At 44.1% G+C, this 17,002-nt stretch overlaps 1 protein-coding gene across 1 annotated transcript in view; it reads left to right on the forward strand.

The window, feature by feature from the left end:
* Positions 1 to 17,002, forward strand: part of PHF20 (PHD finger protein 20) — a 133,221-nt gene that overhangs the window by 75,924 nt on the left and 40,295 nt on the right. The window contains exon 11 of the mRNA XM_082858219.1: positions 13,606 to 13,884. Within this exon, the coding sequence (XP_082714345.1) occupies positions 13,606 to 13,884 (279 nt within the window). The remainder of the gene's footprint in view (positions 1 to 13,605; positions 13,885 to 17,002) is intronic.

Genomic DNA, 17,002 nt, shown 5'->3' on the forward strand with positions numbered 1-17,002 from the left:
TGGCTTCTCTTGTTGTGGAGCACGGGCTCTAGGCGCGTGGGCTTCAGTAGTTGCAGCACGCAAGCTCAGTAGTTATGGCACATGAGCCCTAGGGCACACGGGCTTCAGTAGTTGTGGCGTGCGGGCTCAGTAGTTGTGGCTCACGGGTTCTAGAGTGCAGGCTCAGTAGCTGTGGCGCACGGGCTTAGTTGCTCTGCGGCATGTGGGATCTTCCCAGACCAGGGCTCGAACCCATGTCCCCTGCATTGGCAGGCAGATTCTTAACCACTGTGCCCCAGGGAAGCCCCCCATGTAGCTTTTTAAAAACACAATAATAGGGGCTTCCCTCGTGGCGCAGTGGTTGAGAATCTGCCTGCTAATGCAGGGGACACGGGTTCGAGCCCTGGTCTGGGAAGATCCCACATGCCGCGGAGCAACTAGGCCCGTGAGCCACAACTGCTGAGCCTGCGCGTCTGGAGCCTGTGCTCCGCAACAAGAGAGGCCGCGATAGTGAGAGGCCCATGCACCGCGATTAAGTGTGGCCCCAGCTTGCCACAACTAGAGAAAGCCCTCGCACAGAAACGAAGACCCAACACAGCAAAAATTAATTAATTAATTAATAAACTCCTACCCCAAACACCTTCTTAAAAAAAAAACAACACAATAATAGAACCATATTCTTATATTAGTCAATGGCTTGTCATTTTAATTTATAGTATTTTTCCATGTCAGTTCATAGTTCTTTCACGATTACACATGTCTTATTTTGTTGGGTGGGTATTCCATAATTTATTTAACTATCCACTGCTGAAAGACATTTAAGGTATTTCTAATTTTTCACTATTAATTCTCCCTGTTAAGAAGAGCCTAGTACTTGGCAAGAAGGGGTAACTTAGCCAGAGTTAGAGTAGCACATTTCCTAATAGCTGGGTCATTCTGACTCCCATCTTCTGACTGAGTACCTAATGCCATGTGATGAGATGCTGGGTGCTATATAAATCAAGTGATGTGAACACAGTCCCTGCCTTTAGAGAGGTTGCGCAGTATGCGACACAGAACTCGCGCTGCTCTCGAGGGCACTTGTTAAAGCAGTGTGTATACTCTGAGTAAGAGGCTCAGTAGTGTGGCCTACTAAGAAGAGCAGTGTGTGGTACAAGTGATGTCAGTACTCCAGGCAGGGTGGTGCCTTTGGAATTCTTTAATTTGAGGTGGGGAGGAAGTGTTGATCTGGAAATTGAATGGTTTTCCTGGTGTTTCTTTTGGAACATGGGCTTAGTGGTGAGTACAGGACATCCAGAAAGATTGCTGGGGGTGGGGGGGGTTGTTGAGAACTCATTCACCAGGAATGTGTTATGTAAGTAAGCAGGAAGGAGGGCGGGATCATCCTCAGAAACATCCAGCGAGGCCCCTGGAGGCCAGGATGCTGCTGTTTTAGTCACTGTTTAGAGGTTGCTGTCCTGAGCTGGTGCCAGTCTTGGAATTTCTAACTTGGGGTGGAGTCATGATCTGAGAGATTAGTGTGAAGGAGGCTCTTGGGCAGCAGGAGGAAGAGCTGGGAAGGCAACACTATCCAGTCTAGAGCAGAAGAGGGGCGTTAGCTACATATGGAGCCGCTTTGGCATTTGAGGCAGCTCTGCCATCTTGTGGAATAAATGCTCAGTGATTTTTGTGAGGACTGAGTGTGGATATGGATATCCTTGGCAGGGTTGCTTTCCTCACACTTAGCTATTCTGTGACCTCAAAGTATTTTTTAGATGTATTTTAAAGACGTTTTTATTTTGAAATAATTTAAGACTTATTAAAAAATTGCAAAAATAAAAGAAAAAATTCCTGTATATGTTCAACCAGATTCCATGCTTAGTTGCTGTGCGCCATGTGGGATCTTCCCGGACCAGGGCTCGAACCCACGTCCCCTGCATTGGCAGGTGGATTTTTATCCACTGTGCCACCAGGGAAGTCCCTCTATGCATTTTCGTAATAACTTTTTCCCCCTCTGTAACCATGCATGGGGTCATACAGTATGTACTGGGCAACTTCCTGTTTTCATTTAACAGTGTATCTTGAGATTATCCATATCAGTATCAGTAAGTACAGAGCTACTTCATTCTTTTAAATGAATAATTAGGATTACATAGTGCAGACTTCCCATAAATTATTTAACTGTTCCTCTGTTTATGGACATTTTGTTATTTTATTTTATTTTATTTTGCGGTACGCGGGCCTCTCACTGTTGAGGCCTCTTCCGTTGCAGAGCACAGGCTCTGGACGCTCAGGCTCAGCGGCCATGGCTCACGGGCCTAGCCGCTCCGCGGCATGTGGGATCTTCCTGGACCGGGGCACAAATCCGTGTCCCCTGCATCGGCAGGCGGACTCTCAACCACTGCGCCACCAGGGAAGCCCCATTTTGTTATTTTTTTATTCTAAACATTTGACTGGACTAACTGTGAATATTTAAATATGTTTACATTTCTCTTTGGTTGCTTTTTGTTGCTTTGCAGCTGAGAAAGTTATTCCTTCACAGACCTGAAAAAAGTTTTATTCGTTATAGAATTTCAAGTACACGTCAAAAAGTATTAAAGTACTGGGGTCATGTGGTGTCTTTGTTGACAAGAATACCAACTGTATTAGGGGTCACTGCTGAGGAAACACAAGACGATGATCCTTATTCTCTGTCTGGAGAAGTGACAAACAGCAGATCCAGGAGCAGATCCGCAGTGCTAAAGGTGGGGTGCAGTAGATAGTCATTTGTGCCAGGAGTTGATAGCACGTGGTCCCTGAGAGCCAGGGCCATCTGGATGCCTTCCTGCATTCGGAGTGAGCTGGTTCTGAGTGGAAGTAAAGACTTGGCTGAGGCAGTGAGGAATGGCAGGGAGCGGGCACAGCCTGAGCAGTGGTGCAAGCTATGAGAGCATAAAGCAGATGCTGGGGCCAGCAACTGGCTGGGGTAGCTGCTGAGGGCTCATTGTGGATTAATTAATGGGAGATGAGTTTGGAAAGCAAGATGGTGCTTAGATTGACATGGGCTTAGAATTCCAAACTGAGTATTGCCAGCCAGAGTGAATACCATCATCATAGTCAATTCAGCTGTGAGGTTTTGAGGTACTGGCAGTGGGTATACAAAACAACTACTGAAGCCCGCATGCCTAGAGCCCGTGCTCCACACAAGAGAAGCCACTGCAATGAGAAGTCCGTGCGCCACACAACAAAGAGTAGACCCCGCTCGCTGCAACTAGAGAAAGCCCACGTGCAGCAATGAAGACCCAACACAGCCAAAAATAAATAAATTTAATAAAAGGGGGGGGTTATATAGGGCATTATTTCTAAGCCAAGTTTCAGAAAACATAGTTTAAAAACCTTTTTTATTATAAAGGTGATATATGCTTATCATAAAAGGGAAAGTATAAAGCATTGCCCCAGCAAATAGAAAACAGGAGAGCTTCTGATCCTACTCTGTGTTATCTATTGCTGTGTGACAATATTACTACAAACATAGTAGCTTAAAACAACATATTTATTTTCTCACAGTTTCTATGGGTTGAGGAGTCTAGGCACAGCTTAACAGGTTTCTCTGCAAGGCTGAAATCAAGGGGCTGGCCAGGGCTGTGTTCTCATCTGAAAAATCTACTGGGGAAGGGTCTGCTTCCAGGCTCACATGGCTGTTGGCAGCATTCAGTTCCTTGCAGGCTGTCAGACTGAGAGGTGCAGTTTTATTATTTTTTTAAATACTCTTCTTCCTCCCTCCCTCCCTCCCTCCCTCCCTCCCTTCTTTCTTTCTTTTCTTTCTGTTTATTTATGGCTATGTTGGGTCTTCGTTGCTGCGCGCAGGCTTTCTCTAGTTGCAGTGAGCGGGAGCTACTCTTCCTTGCGGTGCCTGGGCTCCTCTTTGTGGTGGCTTCTCTTGTTGCGGAGCACGGGCTCTAGGTGTACGGGCTTCAGTAGTTGCAGCTCGCGGGCTCTAGAGCACAGGCTCAGTAGTTGTGGTACATGGGCTTAGTTGCTCCATGGCATGTGGGATCTTCCTGGACCAGGGCTCGAACCCGTGTTTCCTGCATTGGCAGGCGGATTCTTAACCACTGCACCACCAGGGAAGTCCCGAGAGCTACAGTTTTTTAGTGGGCACTCTCAGTTCCTTGCCACATGGACTTCTCCATAGAGTAGGTCACAACATAGCAGCTTGTTGCATCTAGCCCGCAAGGGAGAGTGCCTGCTAGTTAGATGGGTGTTACAATCTTATATAACATAATTATGAAAGTGACATGCTGTCACCTTTGCCTGTTCTATTAGAGGCAAGTTATAGGTCCTGCCCACACTCAAGGAGAGGGGATTACACATGGGCATGAATACCAGGAGGCAGGATTATTAAGAGACATTTTATAGTCTGTTTCTACCCTTCCCCCCCAAAAAAAAAGAAAAAAAAAGAGAACATTCCTTAGAGTTATGCCATTATTAAAAGCAAATGCAAATTCTGTGGACCATTTTACCCCTCATATACCAAGGTATAGTAGTAATTTGGGAGAGGCAAGAGCAGAGGGTGACTTGGGATTTTGAGCCTGGGAGCCTAGGATAGAACTCTATGCTTTGCCTCAATTCTTCCATACAAAAATCCTCAACATGAGGAAGAGCACAGCATTTAAATGGTAATACCCATAACTACTTGCAAATACTGATTTCCATACTACTTTCTAAAACAAAAATAAATTGGTGTCAGTAGTTTACCCTCTATCCCAAGGATAATTTGATTACCCCTGGCTTTTGAACCAGGCTCCCTGGAGGATTTTTTTTTTTTTTTTTAATTTATTTGGCTGTGCTGGGTCTTTAGTTGTGGCATGCGGGATCTTTGGTTGTGGCATGTGAGATCTAGTTCCCTGACCAGGGATTGAATCCGGGCCCCCTGCATTGGGAGCACTCAGTCTTAACCACTGGACCACCAGGGAAATCCCACTCCCTGGAGGATTTTATTTACATATTTCCTGCCCTTTGTCGCCTAGTAACTGCTCTCATGTTGACAAAGGACCATAGTATCCCTAGAGTGGATGATGTCATTTAGCTGGTGCCATCAGTGACGTATGTTCCAATGAACTGTCCTCCCATTGGGAAATAGACACTGCGTGTGAGACTTGTGATTTTTGTAGACTGTGGCCCAGCAGGCCCTTTTGGCAACCATTTCTCCTGTTTGCTTGACCGTGCTTCCATCACCATATTTCTTTTGTCACAGGAACACCATTCTGGGGAGGAGTGTAATATAATATATAACATAATTGTATTCTTTCTACTGTGAAATAATATGGGTATTATAACATGGAAGAATAGGAAAAAAAATCAATTTTTTTTACCTTGGAATCTCAAATGCAAAATGGGTACCATTGTTTATATTCTTACTATTCTAAACAAAAAATACACTATTTTATATGTTATTCTTATATATAATTTTGTTTTGCTGAAACTTTGTTTTGAGGGTTTTCTTTAGCATAGTTATGCTATGCATATTCTGTTTTAAAATTCTTCCTTTTAAAATTTAAAACAGGGCTTCCCTGGTGGCGCAGTGGTTGAGAGTCCGCCTGCCGATGCAGGGGACACGGGTTCGTGCCCCGGTCTGGGAAGATCCCACATGCCGCGGAGTGGCTGGGCCCGTGAGCCATGGCCGCTGAGCCTGCGCGTCCGGAGCCTGTGCTCCGCAACGGGAGGGGCCACAACAGTGAGAGGCCCGCGTACCACAGGAAAAAAAAAAAAAAGTAAAACATTTTTACTGGTTGCATCACTTTGCTGTTCCTGTTGTGCTTTTATTAATTACCGCTAACACCTCAGTGCTTGATTAATAAAGCGGGGCAATTAGACGTTAAATTTTGTCAGGTCGTGCCCTGGTACATGGATCCCTGGCTGGGATTATGCATAACTTTGTTGGAAGCAAACAACTGTGAGGTCAGTACCAACCCAGATGACGGCTAATGTTCAAGTAACCTATGGCAGTTAGTAATAGGCTTTCTCTTCTAATACCTCGTGGAATCATGTGGGAGCCTTGTGAAATAAGTATTTTTATTCCCATTTAATGATAAGGAAACTGTCTTGGAGAGGCTAACTCTCTTGTTTGAAGTAGTAGTACACTGAGATGAGTACTGTAGGAGTAAAGAATGGAGCACATTCCTCATTTCAATATTTTAGTATAAGGAATGAACAGAACTAACTGTAATACAAATAGAAAGGGACAGATACTACAAGATTTATTTTCCATGGAGTACTTATGGGAATTCAGAGAAGGCAGGATAGAATGTTTTTTGCTCAGAGACCAAGGAAAAAGCATCGTACAAGTAGGTAGCCTTTGAAGGCTGAACAGGGCTTGGTTTGCATGTGGGAGAGGTGTGCCAGAGGCCTGCACTGGCTGAACTGGCAGTTTTCATTGTGCATACAGAGGGCTTATTTGGCTGCCATATGGGAAAATTAGGATAAAATTGTGAAGTCCGGAAAATGCAATTTTTCATATCTCTAAAGAATTTGTTGGGTTCAGCTTGCAAGACCTTCATGAAAAAAGGAGCAGTTACTTAAGTCCTGGGGCGTTTGATCTACTTCTTCATTTGTGAGTCTGAAGTTACAGTTTTATTTTCTTTTTTAAATATTTATGTTATTTATTTATTTTCCTTATTTTTTGGCTGTGCCAGGTCTTTGTTGCAGCGCGCAGGCTTCTCTCTAGTTGCAGCGTGCAGGCTCCAGGGCACGTGGGCTCTGTAGTTTGCGGCACACGGGCTGTCTCGTTGAGGTGCACAAGCTTAATTGCCCTGCGGCATGTGGGATCTTAGTTCCCTGACCAGGGATTGAACCAGTGCTCGCTGCACTGGAAGATGGACTGTTTACCACTGGACCACCATGGAAGTCCCTGAAGTTACAGTTAATTGTGTAATTTATCAGATTTTGTCACAGGCTATTATCCACAATTAATTTATACCCTCTTTGCTGCTTGTCTCACCCTGATGCTTGTGTTGATTGTGTTTTCTCCACATTGCAAGGTAGGTTATATTTACCGGCTTATAATCAGCAGGGCTTGCATATCAATGAGTTACATATATACTTCACTGAGTTGAGTTTATGGGGGGAATCTTATTACTTCCTGAACTTCCGTGGTTGAAGATTCATAATTCTCAAGCCTTTCTTATTCCTTCAGACAAAAACCAGCAACTCATTTTGTCTTATTAACGTTGCCATCTTGAAAAGAGCTCTTGGTTTGGCCAGGGGCTTCATGACAGTGACACCAGGTAGTGTCTTTCCTCTTGGGGAGTTTATCTGTTTACCTGAGCCTCTTTGATCCTAGTACCACCTCTGAGGCAGGTGGCCACCTGAGTGCCAAGCTTGTTTACCTTTGGAGGACCAGCTGTTTCCACTTTCTGCTTACCTGTGAGGAATCAAGGGTTTTGCTTTTGGGGGTGAAGAGTTTTTATCCTGCGAAACTAAACGTATTTCCTTTTGAGAGGCTTACTGGATTGGTAGACTATCTGTCTTAATCCATTTGGGCTGCTGTAACAGAATACCATAGACTGGGTGGCTTATAAACAACAGAGATGTATTTCTCACAGTTCTGGAGTCTGGGAAGTTCAAGATCAAGGTGCCAGCAGATTCAGTGTCTGGTGAGGGCCAGCTTCCTAGTTCATAAACAGCTATATTCTCACAGTAACCTCACATGGAGGAACGGGCAAGGGAGAATTCTGAGGTCTCTTTTATAAGGGCGCTGGTCTTATTCATGAGAGCACTGCCTTTATGACCTAATCACTTCCCAAAAGCTCCGCCTCCAAATACCATCACATTGGGAATTAGGTTTCACCATATGAATTTTGGGGGTCTAGTATAGCACTGTCAGACTAGGTATATCTTTATTTCAGCAGATAGTTTGACCATATCACTTTTAAAATCTATCTATGGACAAGGAGGAAATAGATATATGAGTGCATTGGTAATCTGCACAGGTGCAGTTCAGTTGGTTCAGGTAACTCTACCCAGAGTGTACATTAATTGATTGGTGTCAGCCTGAAGCTTGTTCTGAAGGCTGTCCTCAGCTCTGTCCTACTGGATCTTTATCAACAGCTTGGATAAAGACCTAAGAATACATAGGATTACAGAAACGAGTTATAAAATTCTTGGACTAAAATAATAAGATGGAGTTTATTAGGGTTAAATGTAACTTCCAGCGAATAATCTGATAAAACTTTTGGGGGAAATGGAAATGCACTTGTGTTTTAAAAAGACAAACGGGACAAAGTTCAGGATTTTGGTGGATCAAGCTTGGTGTACTGTCCAGCACCATGTAATATAATATTTTAAAAAATTTTGGGGAGGCTGAATTAGTGAAAGTAAGATGTCCTGAAAGGTGGGGGTAATAATCCCACTGAATGGCCATGCCAGGAATCTTGTGGTTGGTTTTGGATTTCACATTTCTAGTAGGATGTAGACAAAACCGAATGCTTACAGAGTGATGTGTCTCCCAGCCAGAGCTTATGAGGGCTGGTCAAAGGAATATTTCACTCTGGTTGATAATTATAATATTGGGTTGGCCAAAAAGTGCCTTTCATTTTTAAGCAAAAATAAAAGACACATTTTTCATTTTCACCAAGAACTTTATTGAACAACATACTCACCCTTATGTTCCACTATCTTCTGCCATTTTTCAGGCAACTTCATAATTCCATCCTCCCCAAACTTTTTATCTTTTTGAGCAAAGAACTGTTCCAGGTGCCTTTTACAGTCTTCCAGGGAATTTTTCCATTAAGAGAATTTTGTAAAGACCATAATGGAAATCCGAAGGTGCAGTGTCTGATGAATATGGTGGATGAATCAGAACTTCCCAGCCAAGCTGTAAGTTTTTGCCTGGTCATCAAAGAAACAGGTGATCTTGCATTATCCTGATGGAAGATTATGCATTTTTTTGTTGACTAATTCTGGCCGCTTTTCGTCGAGTGCTGCTTTCAGTTTGTCTAATTGGGGGCAGTACTTGTTGTAGTTAATCGTTTGGTTTTCCAGCAGGAACTCATAATAGAGGACTCCTTTCCAATCCCACCATATACACATCACCTTCTTTGGATGAAGACCGGCCTTTGGTGTGGTTGGTGGTGGTTCATTTTGCTTGCCCCATGGTCTCTTCTGTTCCCCATTATTGTATAGTAGGGGCCCCCAATTCCCGGGCCGCAGACTGGTACTGGTCCGAGGCCTGTTAGGAACTGACCACACATCAGGGGGTGAGTGGTGGGCAAGCGAGCAAAGCTTTATCTGCTGCCCCCATTACTGCCTGAACCATCACCCCCCACCCCCACCCCAGGTCTGTGGAAAAATTGTCTTCCAGGAAACCAGTCCCTGGTGCCAGAAAGGTTGGGGGCTGCTGTTGTACAGTATCCACTTTTCATTGCCCGTCACAATTTGTTTTAAAAACAGAACGTTTCCATTATATTTAAGTAGAGAATCGCATGCAGAAATACTGTCAAGAAGGTATTTTTTGCTTAACTTATGTGGAACCCAAACATCAAAGCGATGAACATAACCTAGCTGGTGCAAATGATTGCCAGCGCTTGATTTGGATCTTTTGAGTATCTCGGCTATCTCCCTCATGGTATAACATTGATTGTTCTCAGTTAATGTCTAGATTTGATCATTGTCAACCTCATTTCAACTGGTTTGCCTTACCGTGGAGCATCATCTAGCGAGAAATCTCTAGCATGAAACTTCGCAAACCACTTTTTTTTTTTTTGCGGTATGCGGGCCTCTCACTGTTGTGGCCTCTCCCGTTGTGGAGCACAGACTCCGGACGCGCAGGCTCAGCGGCCATGGCTCATGGTCCTAGCTGCTCCACGGCATGTGGGATCTTCCCGGACCGGGACACGAACCCGTGTCCCCTGCATCGGCAGGTGGACTCTCAACCACTGTGCCACCAGGGAAGCCCCGCGCAAACCACTTTTGACACGTTCGATCAGTCACAACACCTTCTCCATACACTGTACAAATCTTCTTTTGCGTTTTAGTTGAGTTTTTACCCTTCTTGAAATAATAAAGCATAATATGCTGAAAATGTTGCTTTTTTTTCCATCTTCAGTATTAAAAATGGCTACACAAAAATTCATCGGTTTTGGTAAGGTTTTTTGTTTAATGCATGCTGATATGACAGCTGTCACATACAGTCTAGCAAAATTGTTTCGTATGAAGTTAAAGACAAGTGCAACTAGAGCCATCTTACAGAAAAAACTGAACGAAACTTTTGGCCAACCCAGTATCTGTCTCTTGCCACATTCCATAAATGACATAAGCCTGTATATCAAGATTATTTTATATTTGAAATAATATATATACATTCTTTTCTAAATATTCTTTTTTAAAACTTCTACCGGTCTTTATTAAAAGGAAAACTATTATCTGAAAACAAAGACCCAATGTAGTCTCAGGCTAAGTCTCATTGACAGAACCCCTCAAGCTACAGCCCAGGCACCTAATCTTGGTACTACAATGTTGTCCTTGACTCTGCCCTCTCTCTTCCCATCTCAAACTCTGGGGATTCGCTTCCTACCAGGATATTCCTCTCCAGCCAGGCAAGATATCTCAGCCTCCAGGACCCCACCCTTCCTGCCAGGATGGTGGCCACAGGGTCATCCCCCTATCCCCGCCCCCTACACACCCGGTCAAGGTGACTGCTACACACGTGGGGCCACACTCTCAAATCCAGGTGTCTTCATTGTCTTGTCAGCACCCTGGATACACTTGAAACGTCTTTAAAGTCTTCAGCCCATTAACAATAGGGTCACTACAACAATAAGGCAGATGCAAACTCCTCTGAGCTCAGTGTGGTGGCGTACAAAGCTCCTAAAAGCCAAGACTTAGGTTCTCCCACCCCACGTCACTCCCTGGGGCATAAGAACTACTACTCATCCCTCAGGCCTCAGCTCGAAGGTTTCTTCTCTAAGAAGCCTGCCCGGCACTCGACAGGCCAAGCCGGGCGCCCTCTCCTGGGGGCCCCGTGCCCCCTCAGTCTGGGCAGAGATGACACCCGGAGTTGGCAAATGTGCCCGCCCCGGCCCCTTCCAGGGTGCAGGAGGGAAGCCGAAATGCGCAGTTACGGCGTCCACGTGCTGGGCCTGCGCGGGATTGGGTACCTGCTCCTCAGACGGGAAGACTTTAACTCCATGAAGATAGGAGTCCCCCGTTGGCCCACAGGCCTTTTTCCCGGCGCTTCCCGACGCCTAAATATTCTTTTCCATTCTAGTTTATCCCAGGATATTGAACAAAATGATAACTATATAGTAATAAGAGCTGATATTTATTGAACACTTATTATGTGCCAGATTTTTTTCTAGAATCTTTGCACGTAATTCATTTAATTCTTACACCTCAGTGAAGTAGTTACTGTTATTACTGTCTCCACTCTGCACACGAGGAGACTGAGGAGGCAGGAGGAGTAATTAGAGGAGCCAGGATTTGAACCAGGCTGTCCAGCTGCAGAGCCCACATTTTTAACCACCATCCTGTCTTTGCCTTATGCAAATGGCCCGTGTGTGTACACAAGGGTGCAAAGGTTTTGAATAGAAAGAGTGGCAATTCTTCATGGAATTGGTTCAAAGTTCTCATTATTTTTAACTTTTTTTTTTTAATTCAAAGGTATTTGTATTTTGGCATTCTTCTTTTCTATTATAAATAAGTTGATCACAAACAGGGCTTCAAACACAAGCCAAAGGATGGCTGAGTTTACTGTAGCTGAACTTGACTGCTGAGGTCCTCAGGTGATAGTAGGCAGGGTTGATGCTCTCTGACCTCCTCGGACCTTAGCTTTCTTCACACAGTGGTAAGTGGAGTTTTCTGCAGTGATTTTTTGAAACAGTGTCAGATGGAAAGGGAACTATTAGGTTCGACCATATGAAATGGCCAATATCTAATCTACAAAAACGGCAAATTTGTATGGTTCAACTTAATAGGCCGAAGGGGAGGAAATTCCACAGAAACTGTTTGTATTTTAAGAAAGAATTTTAGGATGTATTGGAGGTTTGAATTTTGAATTTCTTCACTGACTTTTTTGTTTTTCTTGTACAACTGTTTGTGTGAGAAGTATGTATTCCATTTCATTTCGTGTTACTTTTTCTTAACTGTATCTGATTTGAACCTCTTTGTTATGTCTCTTGACATGGATAGAAAGTGATTTAAGGCATTATGCTTTGGGATGTGTATGTGTATATAATTTGTTACTTGTTTAAATGCCTATGTAACAGAATCCATCAGATCATCAAGCCTACCAGTTTTATGTATGTATGTATGTATGTATGTATGGCTGCGTTGGATCTTCGTTGCTGCATGCAGGCTTTCTCTCACTGCAGCGAGTGGGGGCTACTCTTCGTTGTGGTGTGCAGGCTTCTCATTGCAGTGTCTTCTCCTGTTGTGGAGCACGGGCTCTAGGCGTGCGGGGCTCAGTAGTTGTGGCTCATGGTCTCTAGAGCGCAGGCTCAGTAGTTGTGGCGCACAGACTTAGTTGCTCTGCGGTATGTGGGATCTTCCCGGACCCGGGCTGTAACCCGTGTCCTCTGCATTGGTAGGCGGATTCTTAACCACTGTGCCACCAGAGAAGTCCCAAGCCTACCAGTTTTATAATCATACCCTAGTGCTGATTTTGAAAGGTAGAGGATGATTCAGATTGAGCTTAATAATTTTTTTTATTCCTTCTGATTGTGGAATGGTACTTGAAAAAGTAATCATAATATTTACCAAAAGTTCAGCATGCTATTCACTTCTAATGGAAATTGTGTCATTGCATTTAGGAAGAATTTGATTCACTCAGGAAAGTTCTGTCCATTCAGGATATTCCTGGGTGACTTAATCTGTAGAGTAGGAGTGATTTGAGTTTATGGTGATTGCTCTCATTAGGGTGAGGGCATTGTGAAGGGAGTCTTCAATAAACTGAGTTTCTAACACTCACGAATTCCTTGTGACAGCATTACATTTTGTCATTGATTCATGACAGACCATTGCCTTCAGTTTATTTGGTTTGGGGAGAGGGTGTCAGACTTCTTTTTCTCTCTTTGAATTTGATCATTGAGTTCTCCAAGTTTTCCACATGCCTTCCAGCTCCATTCAGTTGGTTGTCTTTTTTTTCTCCTCTTTTCTGAATCCTCTTGATCAGAGTACACGGTAGTGAAATCTCAAAAGCGCAATACTAAAAGCTTTGTAATAGTTACTTTCCTTGTGCAAAAACCATTGTAAGATCCTTTCAGTTTCATAAAGAGATCCCACCAGAATATTCTCTAGTCTTGTCTACACAAAGGTATCGGGATGGTAGAAAGTCTGAATCTGGTCCAACCTATGAATAACAAGTGCTAGGTTGGATCCCTGATTTTTTTTTTTTTTTAGGATTTTCCCTTGTTCTTCTGAAACCCTGAGAACTTGTGTGGCTGCTTTAAAAAAGAAAAAAAAAAGTTGATCTCTTCTTTCAAAAGATGAATCACAGTTGAGTCTCTGTTATTTACCCTGAAGTTACACCATTCTTTCAAACAGCAGTAGTCATTGATGTCTCCGTCTACATATGCATGCTGCTCTCTCACTCTCTGTTGCCATGTGTTGTGTTAATGCATGTATTGTAATAGTTCGAATAAGCATGAGGGATCTTTTTTTTTTTTTTTTCAGTAACAAATACTTGTAAGAAAACAGATGATTTTGTGACATCTAAAGCACCAGCTGTCGACCTAGATCACAAGTTTAGGTGCAAGGTTGTGGATTGTTTAAAATTTTTCCGCAAAGCCAAACTGTTGCACTATCACATGAAGTATTTCCACGGAATGGAGAAGTCACCAGAGCCAGAGGAGAACTCAGGAAAGAGGCATGTCCAGACGAGGGGCTCTTCAGCTTCAGACAAGGCCAGCCAGGAGAGCCTGACCAGGAAGCGGGTCTCGGCCAGTTCCCCAAGTAAGCATTTTGGTTCTGGGTTGTATCTGTATCATGAAGGGCTGACACAGAAAGCGGGTGTTAGGTTGGTCTGATCCAGTTGAGTCCCTCAAAATTGAAAATGACAAGTGATCCTCAGGAATTGCCTTGTGGAGTTGTAGCCTTCTTGGAGGAAGTAGAAATACCTGACTCTTATTCTTACCTCCACCTCTTGCTGCTCAAGTTAACCTTGACAAAGTCACTTAGCCTCTGAAGGTCTTGGTACTCTTGGTATGGAGTGGGAACAATCAAGGAAAGGGAGCTCTGTTAGAAGCCAGCAGGAGAACTAGTGCTCAGAACAGCATGGGTGCAGTCATCCCATCCCTGCTAACAGAACAGAAGAACTAAGAGGTGATGTGGGATTCTCCTTCTGGGTCCAATTTTGTCATAATTGCAACCGAAGATATTTTCTAACAACACTGTTTATTTTACATAGAAACTACAGTGGTGGTAGTAAGGGTTACCATAAAATCTCATGTTCACGTCTTATTCTAAAACTTACAGAAATTGAAAAATTACATGTTTCTTGGGAGTTTCAGAATAATTAATGAGTTTCCAGTAAATTCTACAAGCTTCCCAGCTTCGTTTTACCTGAAATTGTAACATCACTGTATATTTTTTGGCTTGAACTTCTCTGTTAAAATACATAGGCATTAGATGGTATATGGAACTCCTGGGACATCTGACAGTGTTCCCAAGGGAGTACAGAGTTGGGTTTCAGACAGCAGGTCAGGGCCATGCAGACTAAGGTGATCTCTGACCCTGTGAGAGGTCAGTTCTTAGCCAGGCTGTGAAGACATAATGTGTCAAGTGGCAGTTTCTTAGTCATATGTGCTGCATTATCCATTAGAAATATAATGTGAGTCAGCCTGTAACTTTTTCTTGTAGCCACATTTTAAAACGTAAAAAGAAACAGGTGAAACTTCTTTCTTTTTTTTTTTTCAATATTTATTTATTTGGCTGAGTTGGGTCTTAATTGCAGCACGCAGGATCTTCGTTGTGGCACACAGGCTTCTCTTTAGTTGTGGTGTGTGGGCTCTGGAGCTCGCAGGCTCAGTGGTTGCAGTACATGGGCTCTCTAGTTGTGGCGTGTGGGCTTAGTTGCCCCGCAGCATGTGGGATCTTAGTTCCCCAACCAGGGAACAAACCCAGGTCCCCTACATTGGCAGGTGGATTCTTTACTACTGGACCACCAGGGAAGTCCCTGAAATTTCTTTTAATAAATTTTGTTAACTCAAAATATCCAAAATACTATTATTTCAGCATGTAATCAGCATAGAAATTACTATTTAATAAGCTATTATATATTATTTTTCTTGTATTAAGCCTTTAAAATCCAGTATGTGGGACTTCCCTGGTAGTACAGTGGTTAAGAATCCGCCTGCCAATGCAGGGGACACAGGTTCAAGCCCTGGCCCGGGAAGATCCCACATGCCGCAGAGCAACTAAGCCCGTGCACCACAACTACTGAGCCTGTGCTCTAGGATCCGTGAGCCACAACTACTGAGCCCACGTGCCACAACTACTGTAGGCCATGCGCCTAGAGCCCCTGCTCCACAAGAGAAGCCACCACAATGAGAAGCCCACGCACTGCAGCGAAGAGTAGCCCCTGCTCACCACAACTAGAGAAAGCCCACCCGCAGCAACAAAGACCCAACGCAGCCAAAAATAAACAAATAAAATAAATTTAAAAAAAAATCCAGTATGTGTTTTACATTTACTGAACATTTCAGTTCAGACTAACCACATTTCAGGTGCTAGTAGCTGCATATGGCTGGTGGCCACAGAATTGGCCCACGCAGCTCGATTACTAGCTGTAGACTAGCTGTAGGCAGTCTAGCTGTGCACTTGGCGAGCCCAAGTATTGAGCTAAAAGGAGCTGCCTGAGGAAGGCCAGCTGGCCAGTAGTCACCCAGGAGGGGCTCCCCATGTGGGCTGCAGGGCATGGCAGCACTCTCCACCTTAGTGACTTCACCAGAGTCCTGCTCAGGTACCCACCAGTGGATGGATATCTCTCAAAGCTGGGTGGTCTGAATCAGATAGCAGTAAATGATGCTCAATGCCAGGTGCCAGTTATTTATTTAAAACGAAGCCAACAGCTATCAAAACTCCTCTGTCTAGCTTAGACCTTGTTTATTGAGCATTGGAGCAGAGCACTGGAGTTAGAAATGCCTCAGGCTAAGATAAATTGACTTGTTCATTCAACGACTATTTATCGAATGCCTCCCTTCTGGAGAGTAAAAAGGAAACCTAGGTCTCATTCTGCCTGGTGCTCTTGGTTGTGGGTATTCCTGGCACAAAGAAGAAAGGACAGGCTCAGTTGTTAGATGGGAGCATCCTCTTGCCTGGGCAGTGCTTGTTTTATTAGGGCCACTGATTCCTTAGGGATGTTCATAATGTCTTACTGGCCAGTCCCACTGGCTTTGGTGGCCATTCTGTGTCCTTTAGATAAGTTTATATCTCTCTGCCATTGAATACATGGTTCATTCTGGGGGCAAGCTTATTTCTGAGAACTTGAGAGAGACCTGTCAATGAGATCCTTTCCTCCCCTCCATGTGTCACCTGGCCCAGGTCTCACCTGGAGCAGTGGCCAACTCAGCTGCCTGGGAGTCACTGGGTGACTTGTTAAAAGTACAGATTTGGGCTTCCCTGGTGGCGCAGTGGGTGAGAGTCCGCCTGCCGATGCAGGGGACGCGGGTTTGTGCCCCGGTCCGGGAAGATCCCACATGCTGTGGAGCGGCTGGGCCCGTGAGCCATGGCCGCTGAGCCTGCGCGTCCGGAGCCTATGTTCTGCAACAGGAGAGGCCACAACAGTGAGAGGCCCGCGTACCGCAAAAAAAAAAAAACAAAACAAAACAGATTTATTGGACCCAGCTTTACAGCATTCCAATTCAGTGGCTCTAAGTTTAGAATCTGTAGTTTTTGTACACACACACCCCCCCAATATAAAAGTGACATATGATTGTGGTAAAATCCATACAAAAGAATACTAAGGGGAAAAGCCTCCCTCCCACTGGTAGCCCCACCTCCCTTGCAGATATACCTATTTTTAACAAACTCTTTTATAACTTTTCAGATATTTTCTGTGCGTATCCAAACT

Source organism: Leucopleurus acutus (assembly GCF_964270905.1).
Source record: "Leucopleurus acutus genome assembly, chromosome: 16".
Classification (NCBI taxonomy): domain Eukaryota; kingdom Metazoa; phylum Chordata; class Mammalia; order Artiodactyla; family Delphinidae; genus Leucopleurus; species Leucopleurus acutus.